The sequence below is a fragment of the Leptinotarsa decemlineata genome, unplaced genomic scaffold, assembly GCF_025532065.1.
Source record: "Leptinotarsa decemlineata unplaced genomic scaffold, Ldec_3_MD MMD2_tig00026282_RagTag_RagTag, whole genome shotgun sequence".
Lineage (NCBI taxonomy): Eukaryota > Metazoa > Arthropoda > Insecta > Coleoptera > Chrysomelidae > Leptinotarsa > Leptinotarsa decemlineata.
Genome location: NW_027412668.1, coordinates 15,640,210 through 15,656,412, shown reverse-complemented (window position 1 = coordinate 15,656,412; position 16,203 = coordinate 15,640,210). Strand labels below are relative to the sequence as shown.

Sequence of the window (16,203 nt, the reverse complement as noted above, 5' to 3'; positions counted from 1 at the left end):
TAGGAAGCCAGCTTAACTAGAAACTTTTGTAGACCTTGAGCATAGGAGAGTGAAGAATATACAATCACTAGCGAGCCGCCCCGACTCCGCACGAGTGCAACGCTGATACTAAATATACATGTTATGTGGTTCATATAAACGCGTGCGACCGCTGGTATTCATAAAGCGCTACAGGGCGAAGCTTTTGTTCCTGTCATCTTCGTTTTCATCAGTTTGGAGTCCAGCTCCCTTACCCTTGTAGCTGAGTTTTCGTCAGAGAGACACATGGGTTTCATGACTAAGAAGATGTTGGCGGTATGAAAGTCCTCAGTAGATGAACAACACCGATTCTGGCCCAAAATCCCTCGATATCATCTCCATCTCTCTTTGCCCCGATTACGTCACACGCGTATCTCGCTCTTACTCACACATACACATCTTTATATGAAATATTAATTCTTTCCCAAATATAAGTATATTTTCCTATCTTCAACATGATAATTATGATTACAACTTCCCTTACATTCTACGGAAATCAAAAAAATGCGGTCAAGTATATAAAATGAGTCAATTTCGATCCCGACAAAACTTACGCTGTAAATACCCATCATTCGCCACGCGGACGTCGTGGGTTCGATTCTCATAACTATAAACTTTTTTTAATTAGAAACACGTGACAAGGGGGCCTGAGCGGTGATGAGGGGTCCCAAGGGGGCCAAGGGCGGAGTACTAAAGGGGGCTGATATGTGAGGGGGAATACTAAGGGGGCCGAGTTCCACGCTTGAATCGCTACGATCCTCTGCGTTGATGACGTTACACGTTTCCCCCAGTCCTGTTTGAACCAAAAATTGCAAAAAGTTTAGCTCCATAAGAAAATACATGAGATTTTGGGCCAGAATCGGTGTTGTTCATCTACTGTCCTCAGACATCAGTACCGCCCTTCACGGTGTACCCCTACCTGGCTGGGCCGGGTGGGATGGATAGAAAAATTGTTCATCCGTTAACGGGAAACATGAGGGCCTCATTCGACAGTGTCGGGGCCTTCTATATCGGAAGGGGTCGTCTAGCTTTCCTAACTAACGGATTTTCGTGAGTTTCCGCGCTATCAAAAACTCGCCGATTCCTCGACTGAATAGACAGGGCGACGTGCTATTTATATGCACGCGCCGCCGCCCCTCGGCCGGTAGTGCCTCAATCGCTATATCCCTGCATTTCAAATCTGTATCCCAATATCTTCGAAAATATTCATTTAAATCACATGCTGTAAAAAGCCATATTGATCTATATTGAATGCACAATATATTCAAGGTACTTAATTGGAAGTAAATTAACAATTAACTTCTAAAATTATCAGTGTTTCTCTACTATATTTTGCATGTTATATACATATTAACCCTCCTTTTGAATGAATCTATCTACTGAAAAAAAAAAACCTGCATCAAAATTCGTTCCGTAGTTTTGAAGATCTAAGCATACATACGGACAGACAGCGGGAAGTGGAATTGGCAAAGAACTGTCATCGAATATCGAAGATAAACGAGACTCCCCCCCCAAGGTGGTCAGTCGCAAAGCCATCGACATTCGTCCTCTTTCAGTTAAAGGCAGCTAGTTGAAAACCAGAGTCCAAACACAACGCATTTGTGATTCAACACTAGACATCACCATATACAATGGTGCTCCACAAATGCATCGCTGGATTGCTAGACTCAACAACTGTGCTTCGAGGACAAGTGAGGGCAATAACAATAATTTCCTCCCTCACGAAGACTTCATCTATGCAACCGACAGAGAACTCAATCCACAAATATCAAAAATATTTGCCTTTCACTCTCAGAGGAACAAAAGACAATAGAGAAAGCCTTTTGCATCCTTACATTAGAGGCAGCATAACTTTGTTTGGTTACGGGAAGTAAGTTGGACCATAAAACAGTGGCGGTTGGTTTAGTTGATAATCGGAGGGATAGCATATTTGTAAAATAAATCATTTCAGGTGAAAATGTATTCTGTTCAAATGGTTCCTACAAGAAATCTGATTTATTATTACTGATTATGGAAATGAGGCCAGTTTTTCTAACACCTACTAGATTTGCATTTATGTATGCCTTTATAATAAAGCGCGTGGTTCACTGGGTTAAAATCAAATTATTTCATATGAACTAATTCATTACAATGATAAATATTAATTTTGAAAGTAATGAACTTTGCTTCATAAAATCAGATGAAGAAATTTGTGATTTATTCTCAAATTTGATAAACAAGCGGTATGGTTTGTGAGGTCCGATATAACGAATTTTCGATTAGAAATCATGATTTCATTCAAAATTGGTATCTAGGGGTCTTTGTGGACCGACATTATGAAAGGGGATATTTTTTATGTTTTTAATGATAATTTTTTTTATCTCAGTCTTATAAATGAAGTTTTTGAAACTAGATTTATATTATTTCATTATTTGACATATCCCAACCAAAAAATGGTTAAAAAAATGACAACATTCGTTTATTATCGAATATTGTCTGTATGCAATGCGAGAGCCTCGTGCAAAAAAAGAAACACCAAAACGGAAATCATATTCTTTGTGTGACGTAAGTTAGTTGTTAAGTGAGCAATAACAGATTTAGCACCGGTTGCACAAGAATAACTATTTAGTATACAAACTGAACATTGAGCAGAAAGAATTTCACTAGTTCGGACTTCCATTGTCTACTATATAAAATGATTTGAAATCCCTGAAACAAGTAAAAAAGAATAATTAAAAAGGATAGTTGAAAATAACAATTATATTAAGCAACAATAAACCTGAAATGAAATGATAGTGAAATAACCTACAAGTAAAAATATAATAATTGAATAAATAAAAATTAAAGGAATGAAAAAAGAAAATAACAAAAAATAAAAAGGTTTTTTTGTTATTTTTTTTGTTATTTTCTTTTTTCATTCCTTTAATTTTTATTTATTCAAAAAATAAAAAGGTTTTTTTGTTATTTTTTTTCTTCGGCTCAACTTGTGGTCCCTGCTTAGCACAAGAAGCAAAAAATAGAAACGCTCGAGATTTCAGCCAATACTACCCGAAAGCAGGGATATAATCGACGCTCACTACATGGATGACTATCTTGGAGGAACAGATACGGCAGAAGAAGTAACACAGATTATAAATCATGTAATATATATACCTAGTAAAGGAAATTTTGAAATTTGTAATTGAATAGCTAATGATTCAAATATATTAAAGGATGTAGATGATAGGTTATTAGCTGATTGCCAAAAACATTTTTATGAAAATGAATCGACAAACGAAAGAATATTAGGTGTCTGTTGCGATCCTAAAGACGACACATTCACTTTCAAAACCAATTTCCATAAAATAGATGAAAGTCTATTAGATACTGGACGAAAACCATCTAAAAGAGAAGTTTTGGAAGTGGTGATGTCGATTTTCGATCCCCTAGGATTCCTAGCAAATCTTAAAGTGTACCAAAACTTCATCTACATATAACAACTGGCACTATAGAAGGTCAGTTATACAGAGTAGCGATATAAAAAAAAATTATGCAACAGATACGTGCAAGTTTACGTTTTTTATAAGGTTTGCAAATTCAGAATTTTCAATTTAGTATAATGACGAGATCAAAGTTTAATTTGTACTTGCAAAAATTATACTTGGTGAAATCAAAATATTTCAAAACTGAGATATTTGTATGTTCTTAGCGTGTTCGTTATAACAAGGTAACATTGACATATATGAAATTTTTACGAAATATGTTCATTTCATAAGAGTTGTTTTGAAATGACTATTGTGAAAAAAGATATTTGACGAAAATAATCTATAATTTGAAAACGATTCAGTTTTCATTCCGGCGTTCACCTCAGTTCTGATATTTCCGATAGACTTCATATCTAGACGGTGAACTTTCACAAAGCAATGTGTTGGAAAAAAAACTAACCTAAGAAAACATTGAGAAAAAGATTTCAACGAATAACTTATTGTAGGTAAAAAATGAAAACATTTTTTCTACATAAATTTATCTACCTCTCACAAATACAAAATAATTGACCCTGAAAACTGGTTCGCATTCAACTATCGATTCATTATTATCCAAATGACAGATCATTTTTGTCATCAATCCTTTCAATACAGGTTTTTCCAGATGAAGATTGTGAAAATTGCACACATAATATTTGATAAATGTCTTTTCATCATTTTTTTCTTCGTTTTGCTAGGATTTTGCATTGTTATCTTGCGGCAGTGGTATATTTATGATGATCCTTCCGATTGTTCTATGTGTGGTTAAGACCATCCACAGAACTAAAAACAGAGTATACTATCTGTGATGGTGTGTGCTAAAATTTGAAGCTGTAAGTTTTATGTTTCGTGATTTCGTTTCATGTAATCTTTCATTTTAGTTTCAGAGGTGAAGGAAGTGGTGAGTGTAGTTTATTATATTTTAGGAATTACAAATGTTCAGAAATTTGCTAAATAAATACCTAGTCAAAGACATTCCTTTAAAAAAAAATTTTTGAAATAATGTTTTACAAAATAATATTAAAGATGACTAAAATCTTTGCGGATAGAGATCCCTCTACTTTAAGGTTATGTTTTTGAAAACCTTGTATTCAGTGCGAGATATATTTTCAGAAACTCCTAACCAGTTTGAATAATTCGGTATACAAGTTTTTGTTATTCAAAACGGTCAGTTATATTTTAATGTTTTCATTTTCTTTTGTAGTGACCACTCGCCAAAATGGTAAACGGGAGGGTTCCTTCGGTTCACTCCAAGACATATGTAACTCCCAGGCGTCCTTATGAAAAAGCACGTTTGGATCAGGAGTTGAAAATAATTGGTGCTTTCGGACTTCGCAACAAGCGTGAAGTATGGAGAGTTAAATATGTTCTCGCTAAAATCCGTAAAGCTGCTAGAGAACTGCTTACTTTAGATGAGAAAGAACCTAAAAGATTGTTTCAAGGTAATTATTTTTAATTTTTTCAGAATATAATAGTGTGAGGCTTCTACTTCCTTTCAATTTCATTGAGGTTTTATGTATACTAATAGAACTCCCAGGCAGATGTGTAGATTATCCACAGATTATTATCACTGATAAATGAAATGAAAAAAACTTCGAACAATGAAATATCTGAAGAGAGCTATTCTTTCCTTGTTTTGACTGAAACATTTTTAAAGAGTGTTTATTTATATAGGGCATGCCCCATAATAAAATCAGAGTTACGATGTTCATACAGTGTGTCTAGCTTCATGTGTTGTGATCATTCAAAATAGTTTACTTCCTTTGTAAGCTATTTTTAAACGACTTTTTGATAGTACTGATATTTCTCAAATTATTTTAAAGAAACAAAACTATTATTATGAGCATTTGGAGTTGTGCCTTTTCCATTCATGACATGTAATATATATTAATGAATACATTAAAATACTTACAACTGACATTTTTATCCAATGTCTCCTGAACCTCTAGAAAGAATCCCTCGCATTTAAAAACTCTGCAATTTAGGATTAGTTAGACAGTTGACTATCTTACGACTTGAGATAGTTAGTAACGTGAATAGGCAACACACTAGGCATTGTATTGCTGAGTAAAGAACCTTTTTTTCTGTCCGAATTACTTTTCGACAGCATCTAGTTAGGCGAATTTTGAAACCGCTCAAGATCAACAAGGCCTCTGGTCCTGATGAAGTGCCCGTCATCATACTTAAAAAGTGCGCAAATGAACTCGCATCAGTATTTTACAGACTTTTCAACCTGTATTACAAAAAAGGGGTGTTTCCATCTTGTTGGAAGATTGCTCGCGTTCAGCCTATTCCCGAAAAGGGCAAGAAAACTCGTCAAAATAACTAGACCAGTCGCTTTGCTATCAGTGATATAAAAAATCATGGTGAAAGCCGTAATATCCTCAAATATTTGTGAGGCTTCAACATCTTGAGCAATCATCAATATGGCTTTCAGAAACAAAAGATCAACAGGCAACGTATGTCACCCATATTTGGAATACCGCAATCGAGAAATATGGAGTCATGAACTGTTTCGCTTGGTATTTCTATGGCCTTTGACCGTGTATGGCTTGAGGGTTTGCTGGCCAAACTTCGATACTATGGCTTGTTGGATCATTTTTTTGTATGGCTCTTCAGCTTCCTGAAAGAACGTTCCCTGCAAGTGGCCGTCGATAGATATCTGTCGAATACTTTCACCATCAACGCTGGTGTTTCCCAAGGATCCATATCGTTTCCAACCCCTTTTTAATTGTATATCAACAACTTATTGGAAAAACCGAGAATCCAATATATTGCTTTGCTGACAACAGCACACTTGTCTCGTCATTCCATTTGGATTCCAGGACATCGATTGCTGATGCACATCTTCACCGGCAGCAGGAGGTTGAATATCTTACTGAGGATCTATAGGTAATTTCGAATTGGGGTGAAAGTTAACCAGATTTGATCCAATGACACAAAAACCAAGGCATCGGTTTTCTCCAACAAGATAAATGTTTCTGATGTAATGTCAGGTCAGAAAATTCCGCAATCATGTTGCTGGAATTGCAAAGGCAGTTTCTCAAAAGCTTGGAACACTGTTCCGAACCAGAAAACTGTACACACCTCAGCAGCTTTTGATGCTTTATAAAGCTCAGATCAGGCCTTCTGTGGAGTATTGTTCTCATATATGAAGATCCTCCCCCAAACATACCCTTAAGCTGCTGGATTCCATCCAAAAAAGAGCCATCCGCCTGATTGGAGACGCTAACATCACTTGCAACCTTGATAGTCTGGAGGTCGGAACAAGTGATATAGGTCTGTAGTTTATTGGATCATCCATGGCATCACCTTTGAAGAGCGGAATCCCTACAGAAGTTTTTAAAAATTCAGGAAATGAGCCATTCACGAAAGAATCATTTATCAATGAGACAAGAACGTTCAAAACACAATCTGACAGTGTCTCAAAGATTTTGACAGACATTTCATCAATACCTGATGTTCTTTTATTTCTAATTTCTCGAATAACCTCTTCTAGGTCAATGGGGATTAAATCAAATGTTTGACCTATTTGAACACCCTTCAAATAGGTCAATGGGGATTGAATCAAATGTTTGACCTATTTGAACACCCTTCAAATGTGTAATTGGGTTGTTGCTCGAGACTGTATCAACTGCATATTTTGCGGTTATTGAACAATAGTCGTTGTTTAATGTTGTGGGACTTATTGCTGTGTTAGTGGATTTTCCTTTAGATTGCTTTCCTCTTAATTCATTAACTATATTCCACCCTTCTTTCATTTTTTTATCAGCATTATCAAATCTATTTTGATATTTCTTTTTCGCAGCACTTATCACATTTCTATATGTTTTCCTGTATTTATTGAAATATTTAAGGAAACTTTCATTTTTTGCATATTTTCGGATATAATGCAGGGATCGCATATTTATTGATGAAACTTTTAATCCTCTAGCCAACCAAAGTTTCTGTTTTTTATGTTTATTTTTTGGTTTGGGAAAGATTTTGAAAATATGCTCCAGTAATTTCTATTTTTAAATAGAGTAAAGTTGTACTCTATATGTTCAATATTTGGTAAGCTCTGAACCTAAAAATATATTAAATAGATAATCACTAATCTGGATTTCGAAAACCTGATTGCTGTACTTATTTTTGGCTAGAACCTACAAATTATGAAAGAAATGGTAGTAAATATTGATAGCAAATTTATCTTTGTAATGCATCAAAAAACAAATCGTTAACTATTGTTGTTCTTCTATTTTATATTTCACATTGTTTTGAAAACACTTCTCCACACCAGAACACAAGTACTGACTCTGAATGCATATTTCACTGACCAAGTGGGCATCATAGATGATTGAAATATTTTAGTCATCTCCTGATGATGCTAACTTTTGCATTTTTGTTATGGTGAGAAAAGTGTTTTTGAACAGGAAGACAAACAATATTTTTCAAAACTTGGCAAAGAAGCAACATCATAGTGAAGTCAACAAATAGATGTACAGTACACAGAATGATCTATGGCCAGTACAAGACAGTACTGGCTCCTAAATTTACACCAAAATTCGTATTGTTTAGAACCTTTGATTGATGGCATAAAAAAAACTTTAATGGATGCTTTCAATTTGTATTGAGCAATTCAGTCGATTAAAGTGAGTTATTTAATAAAACTATTGTAATATTGTCACTTTCAATTTGTCCATTTATTTAAAGAACTCCACAAACTGTATTCTCACATATAGTAAGGGGGCATACTTGAAGACTGACTGTAAATCAAATTATCTGAATATTTAGAAAAAAAATTCGTTCAAGCCAGTCTCAACTTCCCTGGCTAATACCACGAAGGGCGTTGGGAGTAGTTGTTTTCTGATTGGTGTCACTCCATTAACCTACATTGCAGGTGAGTTGAGATTGGCTTTAACGAATTGTTCTTTTAGATAATTTCACTGTACTCCTAACACTAACTGGTTATTTAGGTATTAATAGTCGATTGTTTCATGCCTATCTCTAGTTTTTAATTGTAATTTTTTGTTGCCCCAGTGCCACTCTCTGATAGAATATTTTTTTGTCTGTACCGAATGTTGTGGAGACACCAGTAACAAAATGCAATTGATTGTTGCCGAAACGTAATGTAAATTGAATCAGTAATAAATCATTTGGTTTAATTCATTTAAAATAGTAAATCAAGCAGATTCTTATTTTTTCAGGTAATGCACTTCTTCGTCGATTGGTCAGAGTTGGAGTACTCGATGAGAATAGAATGAAACTGGATTATGTATTGGGTCTCAAAATTGAAGATTTCTTAGAGAGGCGTCTCCAAACTCAGGTTTTCAAGTCTGGATTGGCAAAATCTATCCATCATGCCAGGGTTCTGATACGACAGGGACACATTCGGTAATGCTGGTTATCTCTTTTAAATACATTTATTATTATTCATAAAAATCTTGTCAAAAGAAGAATTTTTTGATTAATATTCAGTTCCTCCATCAGGGTACTTATTATCAATAAGTTATTTTATATAATAATATATTCATTAACTTTTTTGCTTTTCTTAACATTTGACTATTTTTCAACATGTTACAAAAAAGTCATTACTCTCAACAGAAGTGTTATCGAAATGTAGGATTTTTATTAAAATACGATGGTTTTCAAAAAGAAATGATGATATGATCTACCTCGGAGGAGGTTATTTCAACTAATGAAGAAATGAGAAATGAAACTTTCTATGTTTTCACCACTTTTATTTGTAACTAACGTTACTGCAGTTTCGTCCTATACGGACATTTTCAAACTTATACAAAAAACTTTATATAATGTATATTTTTATTGTATAAGTTTCAAAATGTCCGTATAGGACGAAACTGCAGTAACGTTAGTTACAAATAAAAGTGGTAAATAACATAGAAAGTTTCTTTTCTTCATTAAGATCTCCTACCACGTAGTAACGGCTACATCTATCAATTTATTATTTCAACTACTTTTTCAACTCTTTTGATCAGTTTTTAACATGGATCACTAGATCTCTCAGCATCCTTAAGGCTTTCTTCCACAACTTCCATAATATTCTATTGAAAACACTTTTCCATTGCCAGAACAAAAATGCTGCGTCTCTATAAGCATTTTTTTTCATCAAGTTAACATCATCTTCTGAGGGTATCAAGATAGGTATTGATGAAGTACCCATACACTTACTGAAAAGCTGTGCTCATGATTGTATGTATTTGACCTTCCTGATCAATAAATCTTTTGAGGAAGGAGTTTTTCCAGATGAACTGAAGATAGCGATAGTGAAACCACTTCACAAAAAAGGGGATAAGTCGGACATTTCCAACTTCAGGCCAATCAATCTTTTAACATGTATATCAAAAATTTTTGAAATAGCAATGGTAAATCGATTAGTCAAATTCAAACTTCAAAATATTTTCTAATAATCAGCATGGCTATCTGAAAAATAAGTCAATTGAAACTGCTTTGATGTATCTCAGCAATGAAGTCCTAGAAGCAATGGACAAAGGAGATCTATCATGTGGAGTTTTCATGGATTTATCTAAAGCCTTCGATTGCATAGATAATGACATTTTATTATGGAAACTCTATAAATATAGAATTCGTGGAAAATCGTACGACTGGTTCAATTCATACTTGAAAAATAGAAAGCAAATAGTAGAACTGAATCAAAAAGACAAAACGGCAAGATCTGATGCTTTAGATGTGTCTATGGGTGTCCCACAGGGTAGTATTTATTATATTTATCAACGATATTAATGAGGTTATAGCAGATATAAACACTGTTCACATGATCAATTATGCTGATGATACCAATCTTCTATTAACAGGTGCGAACTTACCTGATATTATAAAAAAAGGTAGCAAAATAATAGAACAATTCAAAGATTATTTTTTAGAGAATAAGTTAGTTCTGAACGATGGAAAAACAAATTGTATCATGTTCAAAGTCAATAACAGTATAGAAACACCACAAAACATAATTATGCAAAATCAAAAAATCATTTGTAATACTTCAGTGAAGTTTCTAGGCATATACATTGATGACACTTTAAGTTGGAGTAGTCATATAGATAACCTTTGCAATAAACTATCCTTGGTAACATACGCCATGAGAGTTCTAAAAAAAAATGTTGATCTTGAAGCACTAGTTGCAGTATATTATGCGAATTTTTACTCCGCTATGAGACAAGGAATAATCATCTGGGGCTCATGTCATGGGTTTAATAGAGTTTTCCTATGTCAAAAAAAAATTATCAGAATAATCTTTAATATAAATACAAGAGATTCCTGCAGAGGAGCCTTTAAGATCAACAAACTACTTACTGTGTCAGCAATCTATATATATGAATCGATAAAATTTATTATCAATCATGCAGGCCATTTTGACATACATCGCAAAACGCATATTTACGAGACAAGACAAAAAAAAGACTTCTCATATCCCATCCATGCAAAATCCCTATATGAACGTAGCACTATCTACGCTGGAATGAAATTTTATAATAATCTTCCGAAAAACAAAAGATATTGTCGTTGCTAACAGATTTCTGAAATCTGTAAGAAAATTCTTATGTAATCTGGAGCCCTACAATACTGATGAATATTTTCTGGCCTGTGGAAATTTATGAAACAAAATTTTATTCAAAATTGCGCTATGTATTTATAGAAATTATCTCTACTTTCAGTAATCATGCGCAATATGACGCACATTTTAATATGTTTGTAATCGTGTTTGAAACTTGAAGCAATTCATTTTGAATGCTTCATTTTTAGATTTATATGTACACATATTTGATATCTTTACAATTTTCCTTTTGACGTATTTCTCAGACAAAAATTTTCTGCCACTCCTGTGAATGATTATAAAATACTCTGTTGAAATAAATGTATCTATCTATCTATCTATCTAGGTAGTACTCTAATTTGGTCTAACAGCATAATTCATCTATGAAATAAGTTATGTAAAGCACTTTTAACATTTCACCAGATAAAATCACTAATAACAATATTCTATAAACTAATATCATTGTTTTTTAAACCTTCGTATTTGTACAGAACCAGCTACTTTTCAAAATTCAAAGATAGCTATGATGAAACCTTATTTATGAAGAAATAAGGCCACTTTTCAAAATGACGATTTGCATATCAAAATTTTGGAGTATTTGATGCTACTTGATTCTTTGTTTTTTTTTATGACATTAAATTATATCCGAGTCTAGAGTCACTGGTTGAATCTTACCATGTTTAAATCAGTGCTAAAGAAACTCGAAGAGCAAAGATTCCAGCTCTTATGCCCCATCCTGATTTTATAATCTTGATGGGTACCTTGCGAGGCAACAATATATTTGATAACACCTAGCTTCTCATATCAACCTTTTTCTTGAAGGAACATCACATAATAATTCATCGTAATTCTTACTTTTCAGAGTTCGCAAACAAGTTGTGAACATTCCCTCTTTTCTTGTCCGTTTGGACTCTCAGAAACACATCGACTTCTCACTGAAGTCTCCATTCGGTGGTGGCCGTCCTGGACGTGTTAAGAGGAAGAACCTCACCAAGAAGACTGGTGCCGCTGCACCCGAAGAAGAAGAAGATTAAACTAGGGTTTATACTTACCAATGAATTAACATCTTAGTTGGTAATTTCTTAAAAAATAAAACGTTGAGAACTTTTCATCAGAATTTTTTAATATAATAAAATAATGTTATCTTTGGGTGTAATATTTTTTGAGCAAGAGTCCTTTTGATTATTATAGAGATATTGGAGGTGTGTGGTTGAAAAAAATTTAAATTCATACTTTCAGAAGTTGTCCTTTGTTATTGCTTCTGAGTTTGATCTTCAATGGAAAGCTCAAGCTAAAAGTGCTGAAAACTAATTCTAATAATTATGAATGGACTGACTAGTTACTACCAAGAAAGCTACTGTGTTAGTGAAACGTGTTGAGAAATCAAATGAAATAGATCAATATCTACATTAATAACATTTTTTCAGATATTTTGAATATATCATATTTATTTACGCCATCACCTCAACTAAATATTAAGAAAACTGAATGGAAAATGAATATAGACGAAACAGAAAATTAAACTCAAAACAATGGACATCAAATATATGTGACAACTGGCATTATGACGAATACATATAGCAGCCACCTATGAAAAAATATATGTAATTCAAACGAAATCCTTATTTATATGGACTGGGAGCAATATGATGGAATTGACCGATACATGATGAAAATCCATAACTAACTTATTCAAAACGCTTTGATGTGAGAATTTCGCTAGACAATTTTACAAAAAATAAAGATACGTCCGAAGAAGCCAATGTATGGCGAAACGTGTTGCGTTTTCGTCAAATTTTTTAGTGAAAATCTCAAAGTGTTTTTTGAATATGTCAATAGGAAGCAAATAACTTTCAAACAGCTGGCACTACGGTCCAGTAAAAAAGTAGGCAACTTGAAGAAATGGATGGAATCAATGGATGTGCTTTAAATGAAATCCTATATCTTATATTTACTTTTAGTCTAAAATTATAGAACATTTTTTTGGAAAAATCATATGCTACTTGGAATGATTTAATATTGAGATCTCATCAGACAAGTGATGTTGGGAGGTTCAGACTTCCATTGTCTAAAGAGTTTATGAAAGAATAAAATCATTAATAAAACTTTCTACATATCACAATTACTAATTCTGTATGGAATAAGGGGATGGAGTGGGTTAAAAGTGATCTGCTGTATGATATCTGGAATATTTCTTGTGAGGCATTTTGATATACCTATATGAGGTTCTAATTCTCCAACGAACTATAAAGCAATCTAGATTGTGAAAATTTAAAGTTAAATGTGCTGAAATGTGATTATAATCTGATGTGAAACAAGAAATTGTCATTTGGGGCAACCGAAAAGTACACAGCTTCTGGCAATACCCCAACTAATCCGTGAAAATCGTTCATTAATTTTGCTTATTTTCAATTCCGCAAACACTTGTAGAAAGTCCCTTGAAAAATTATAAATGTTTCATGAATGAATTAATCAATTCCAAGAATCATTACATGTTGGGATAATGTAACATACAAATTGAAAAAAAACATAGGTACTTAGAATAATACAACAACTTCAATCTAGCAGAACACTATTATAATCTTCATGCAGTCATTGTTCACTGTGGTTCTGGCGTTGAATCTGATCATTATTACGCCTTGGGCAAAGAAGAAATGGACTGATTTAAGTTTGACGATAGTCGTGTCACTAAATTTCTGGCGATGCGGTGAATTTATTGGAGACACCCTACATTTTGTTTTATGAGAGAGAGGACATTGGCAGATCAAGATCTTCAGATGATGTGGTGCTGCAGGTTTTTCCGGGTTTTCCTGCAGCTGAAAAAACAAATGCCCTACTGGAATCAATGAAGTCGCCCCGGAGCGCCAAATTTCATGATTTGTATTTTGGAAATGTTAATTATAATTTTTAAGTAATAAAATATGTGAAACTACAAAACTCAATCTATTTCAAAATATATTCTTTTAGTTGAGTATTGAATTTCCTATAATTAAAATTTTTATATTTAGGTATTTTATTATATAAATTAACTCCCATCATGAAAAATACATTTTTGACCAAAAAATTCACTTTTATGTGGTTGTGAAACTATTTTGTATATTCCCCTAATATCGAATAATTTTCTAGGTTTATACAGATTGCTGTATGTGCAGTAATATATTCATATTACCTTTGAACTTATTAATATAAATATTTTGATTAGATTACAAATTGATTTAAAAAAGCCACAACATTCAACTTAGAATTGTTGATTGAAAACCATTATCCATTTCAAGTTTGAAATAAAAAGAAGATATATAAATACTTTTGAAATAAACAGATCATTTGTAATTTTTTCCTAGTTTATGAGCCTCCTAAATGAAATCATTTCACTGGATAATATTGTAAATGTAAAATATCGATTTGACACTTTCAGCACCACACTGAAGTGTTTAATTCTGCACTCTTGTTTTCAGTAAGTACCTAACGGTTCAGATGACGAACGGTATTGTGAGTTGCATACAACATACAAACAGACCTGAATTTATATTTCAATTCTACAAATGACTGTGGTAACGGACAATATTGTTTCATTTTAATAATTATCTCCCATATTAGGGCGGATTTAGATCTAAATTTCAGTGGGGATGATATCTTAATTTCTGGAGGAATTTTCAGGGGGAATAATAATGAATGTGTTTATTGCATTGCCCAACAATTTCCCATTTATAGGTAGAGCAAAAATTAACAGTTTAATTATACATTTTTTAAAATGTTCATTAATTTTCACAAGTGGTGCAGATAACACTAAAAATTGTCCATTCATCCAGACCTATAAGGACGTATTTGGAAACAAAGAGTGGAAAATCGCTCAAATTGTGTATGAAAACCTTGGAAAAAGATGGCTGAAACATAAATTCCAAACCCTCGTTTGTAGGTTGGAATTAATGGATGATCTTAAAACGTTTTAGTTTTTTATTAGCCTTTCTCTCTTTGTAATGATGTAGTTTTTGACAGTATAAATTTGTATGGTTACTTAAAACCAACTTCCATTTTCCAGCAAGTCATTTAATTGACTTGAAAAAAACGAATGTCTGTTAGCAACAATAAGAAATTATTTTTAAAATTTCACCTGAAAAGTTTCGACCAATCACAGGGGCCTTCTTTACTGAAGTGACACAGAAGAGTCACAAACCTTTATACTTGTAGCATTGTCTAAATCCTTAGACAATGCTTGTAGACATGTATATTTCATGAATCTAGCCATCCACCATCATAAAAATAAACAATTTATGGGTACCATCGAACACAATCATAACACGAAATGCAAACCAAAAACAACAAAGATACCCAAAGTGGGAACAACCAAACACCAAAAGTTTCTGTCTTATCCGAGTCCAATTGGCCTATGCTGAAATACCCAGATGAGTTAAGACATACCCGCAACCAACAAATATTCAAAAAAAATTATCAAAAAGTGGCTTCAAATAGTACCTACCTGCAGAAAGAGTGAACCAAATTATTGAAAGAAGGATATTCTGAATAGTTACCTCGAACAGTAAGGTAAGTATCGATAGCTCGAATTCCATTGGATATAATTATAGAAACTATTCTATTTTCAAAATCGTTCAATTAGTCATAAAGGAGGTGTACGTGGGTCCAAACAGTATTGAATGCATACCTACTTCACAGATATTTAGTCATTCTTTTTATATTAAATGTACTTATTAGGTCAAGATATAATTTCACATTCATATTTCTTCAATTCAAACATGTTTACCTTCATTCACATATTTTACAGTTTAACATTAAAAATTTTATATTTTTACATCTTTAGATATTAAAAATCTATATTTACCTATAAATTTTAAAATTTATATGACTATTTTACATTGATACATTTAAAATTTTCTATCTTTACAAATTTTGATGTTTACATGTCACATTTTATATCTCCAATTTTACAATGTTCATTGATAGATTAGTTAACTTGCTCATGCAGAAGTTTATATCTTTTATGAACAACAAACCAATCTATTTGCTGAATTAGATTGAATAATTGTTATAGTAATTTGTAATTTTATATAGTTTTGATTGCAAAAAAAAAATAAAGAACTCAAAAAAAAATATTCAAACTTCCCAATTGAAAAGTTAATGGAAACTTAATTTCTA

General features: G+C 32.9%; 1 protein-coding gene across 1 annotated transcript; it reads left to right on the top strand.

The window, feature by feature from the left end:
* Nucleotides 1–4,272: 4,272 nt before the first annotated feature.
* RpS9 (Ribosomal protein S9) lies at nucleotides 4,273–12,161 on the top strand. Its single transcript, XM_023165456.2, has 4 exons — nucleotides 4,273–4,401; nucleotides 4,705–4,942; nucleotides 8,687–8,873; nucleotides 11,915–12,161. Exons 2-4 carry the CDS (start codon nucleotides 4,720–4,722, stop codon nucleotides 12,084–12,086), a joined length of 582 nt encoding a protein of 193 aa, XP_023021224.1. The 5' UTR covers nucleotides 4,273–4,401; nucleotides 4,705–4,719; the 3' UTR covers nucleotides 12,087–12,161.
* Nucleotides 12,162–16,203: the final 4,042 nt, after the last annotated feature.

Coding starts and splice junctions, on each gene's coding strand:
- RpS9 (XM_023165456.2), top strand. CDS start 4,720: ATGGTAAACGGGAGGGTTCCTTCGGTTCACTCCAAGACATATGTAACT. Junction 4,943..8,686: donor ACCTAAAAGATTGTTTCAAG/GTAATTATTTTT, acceptor TTATTTTTTCAG/GTAATGCACTTCTTCGTCGA. Junction 8,874..11,914: donor ATACGACAGGGACACATTCG/GTAATGCTGGTT, acceptor CTTACTTTTCAG/AGTTCGCAAACAAGTTGTGA.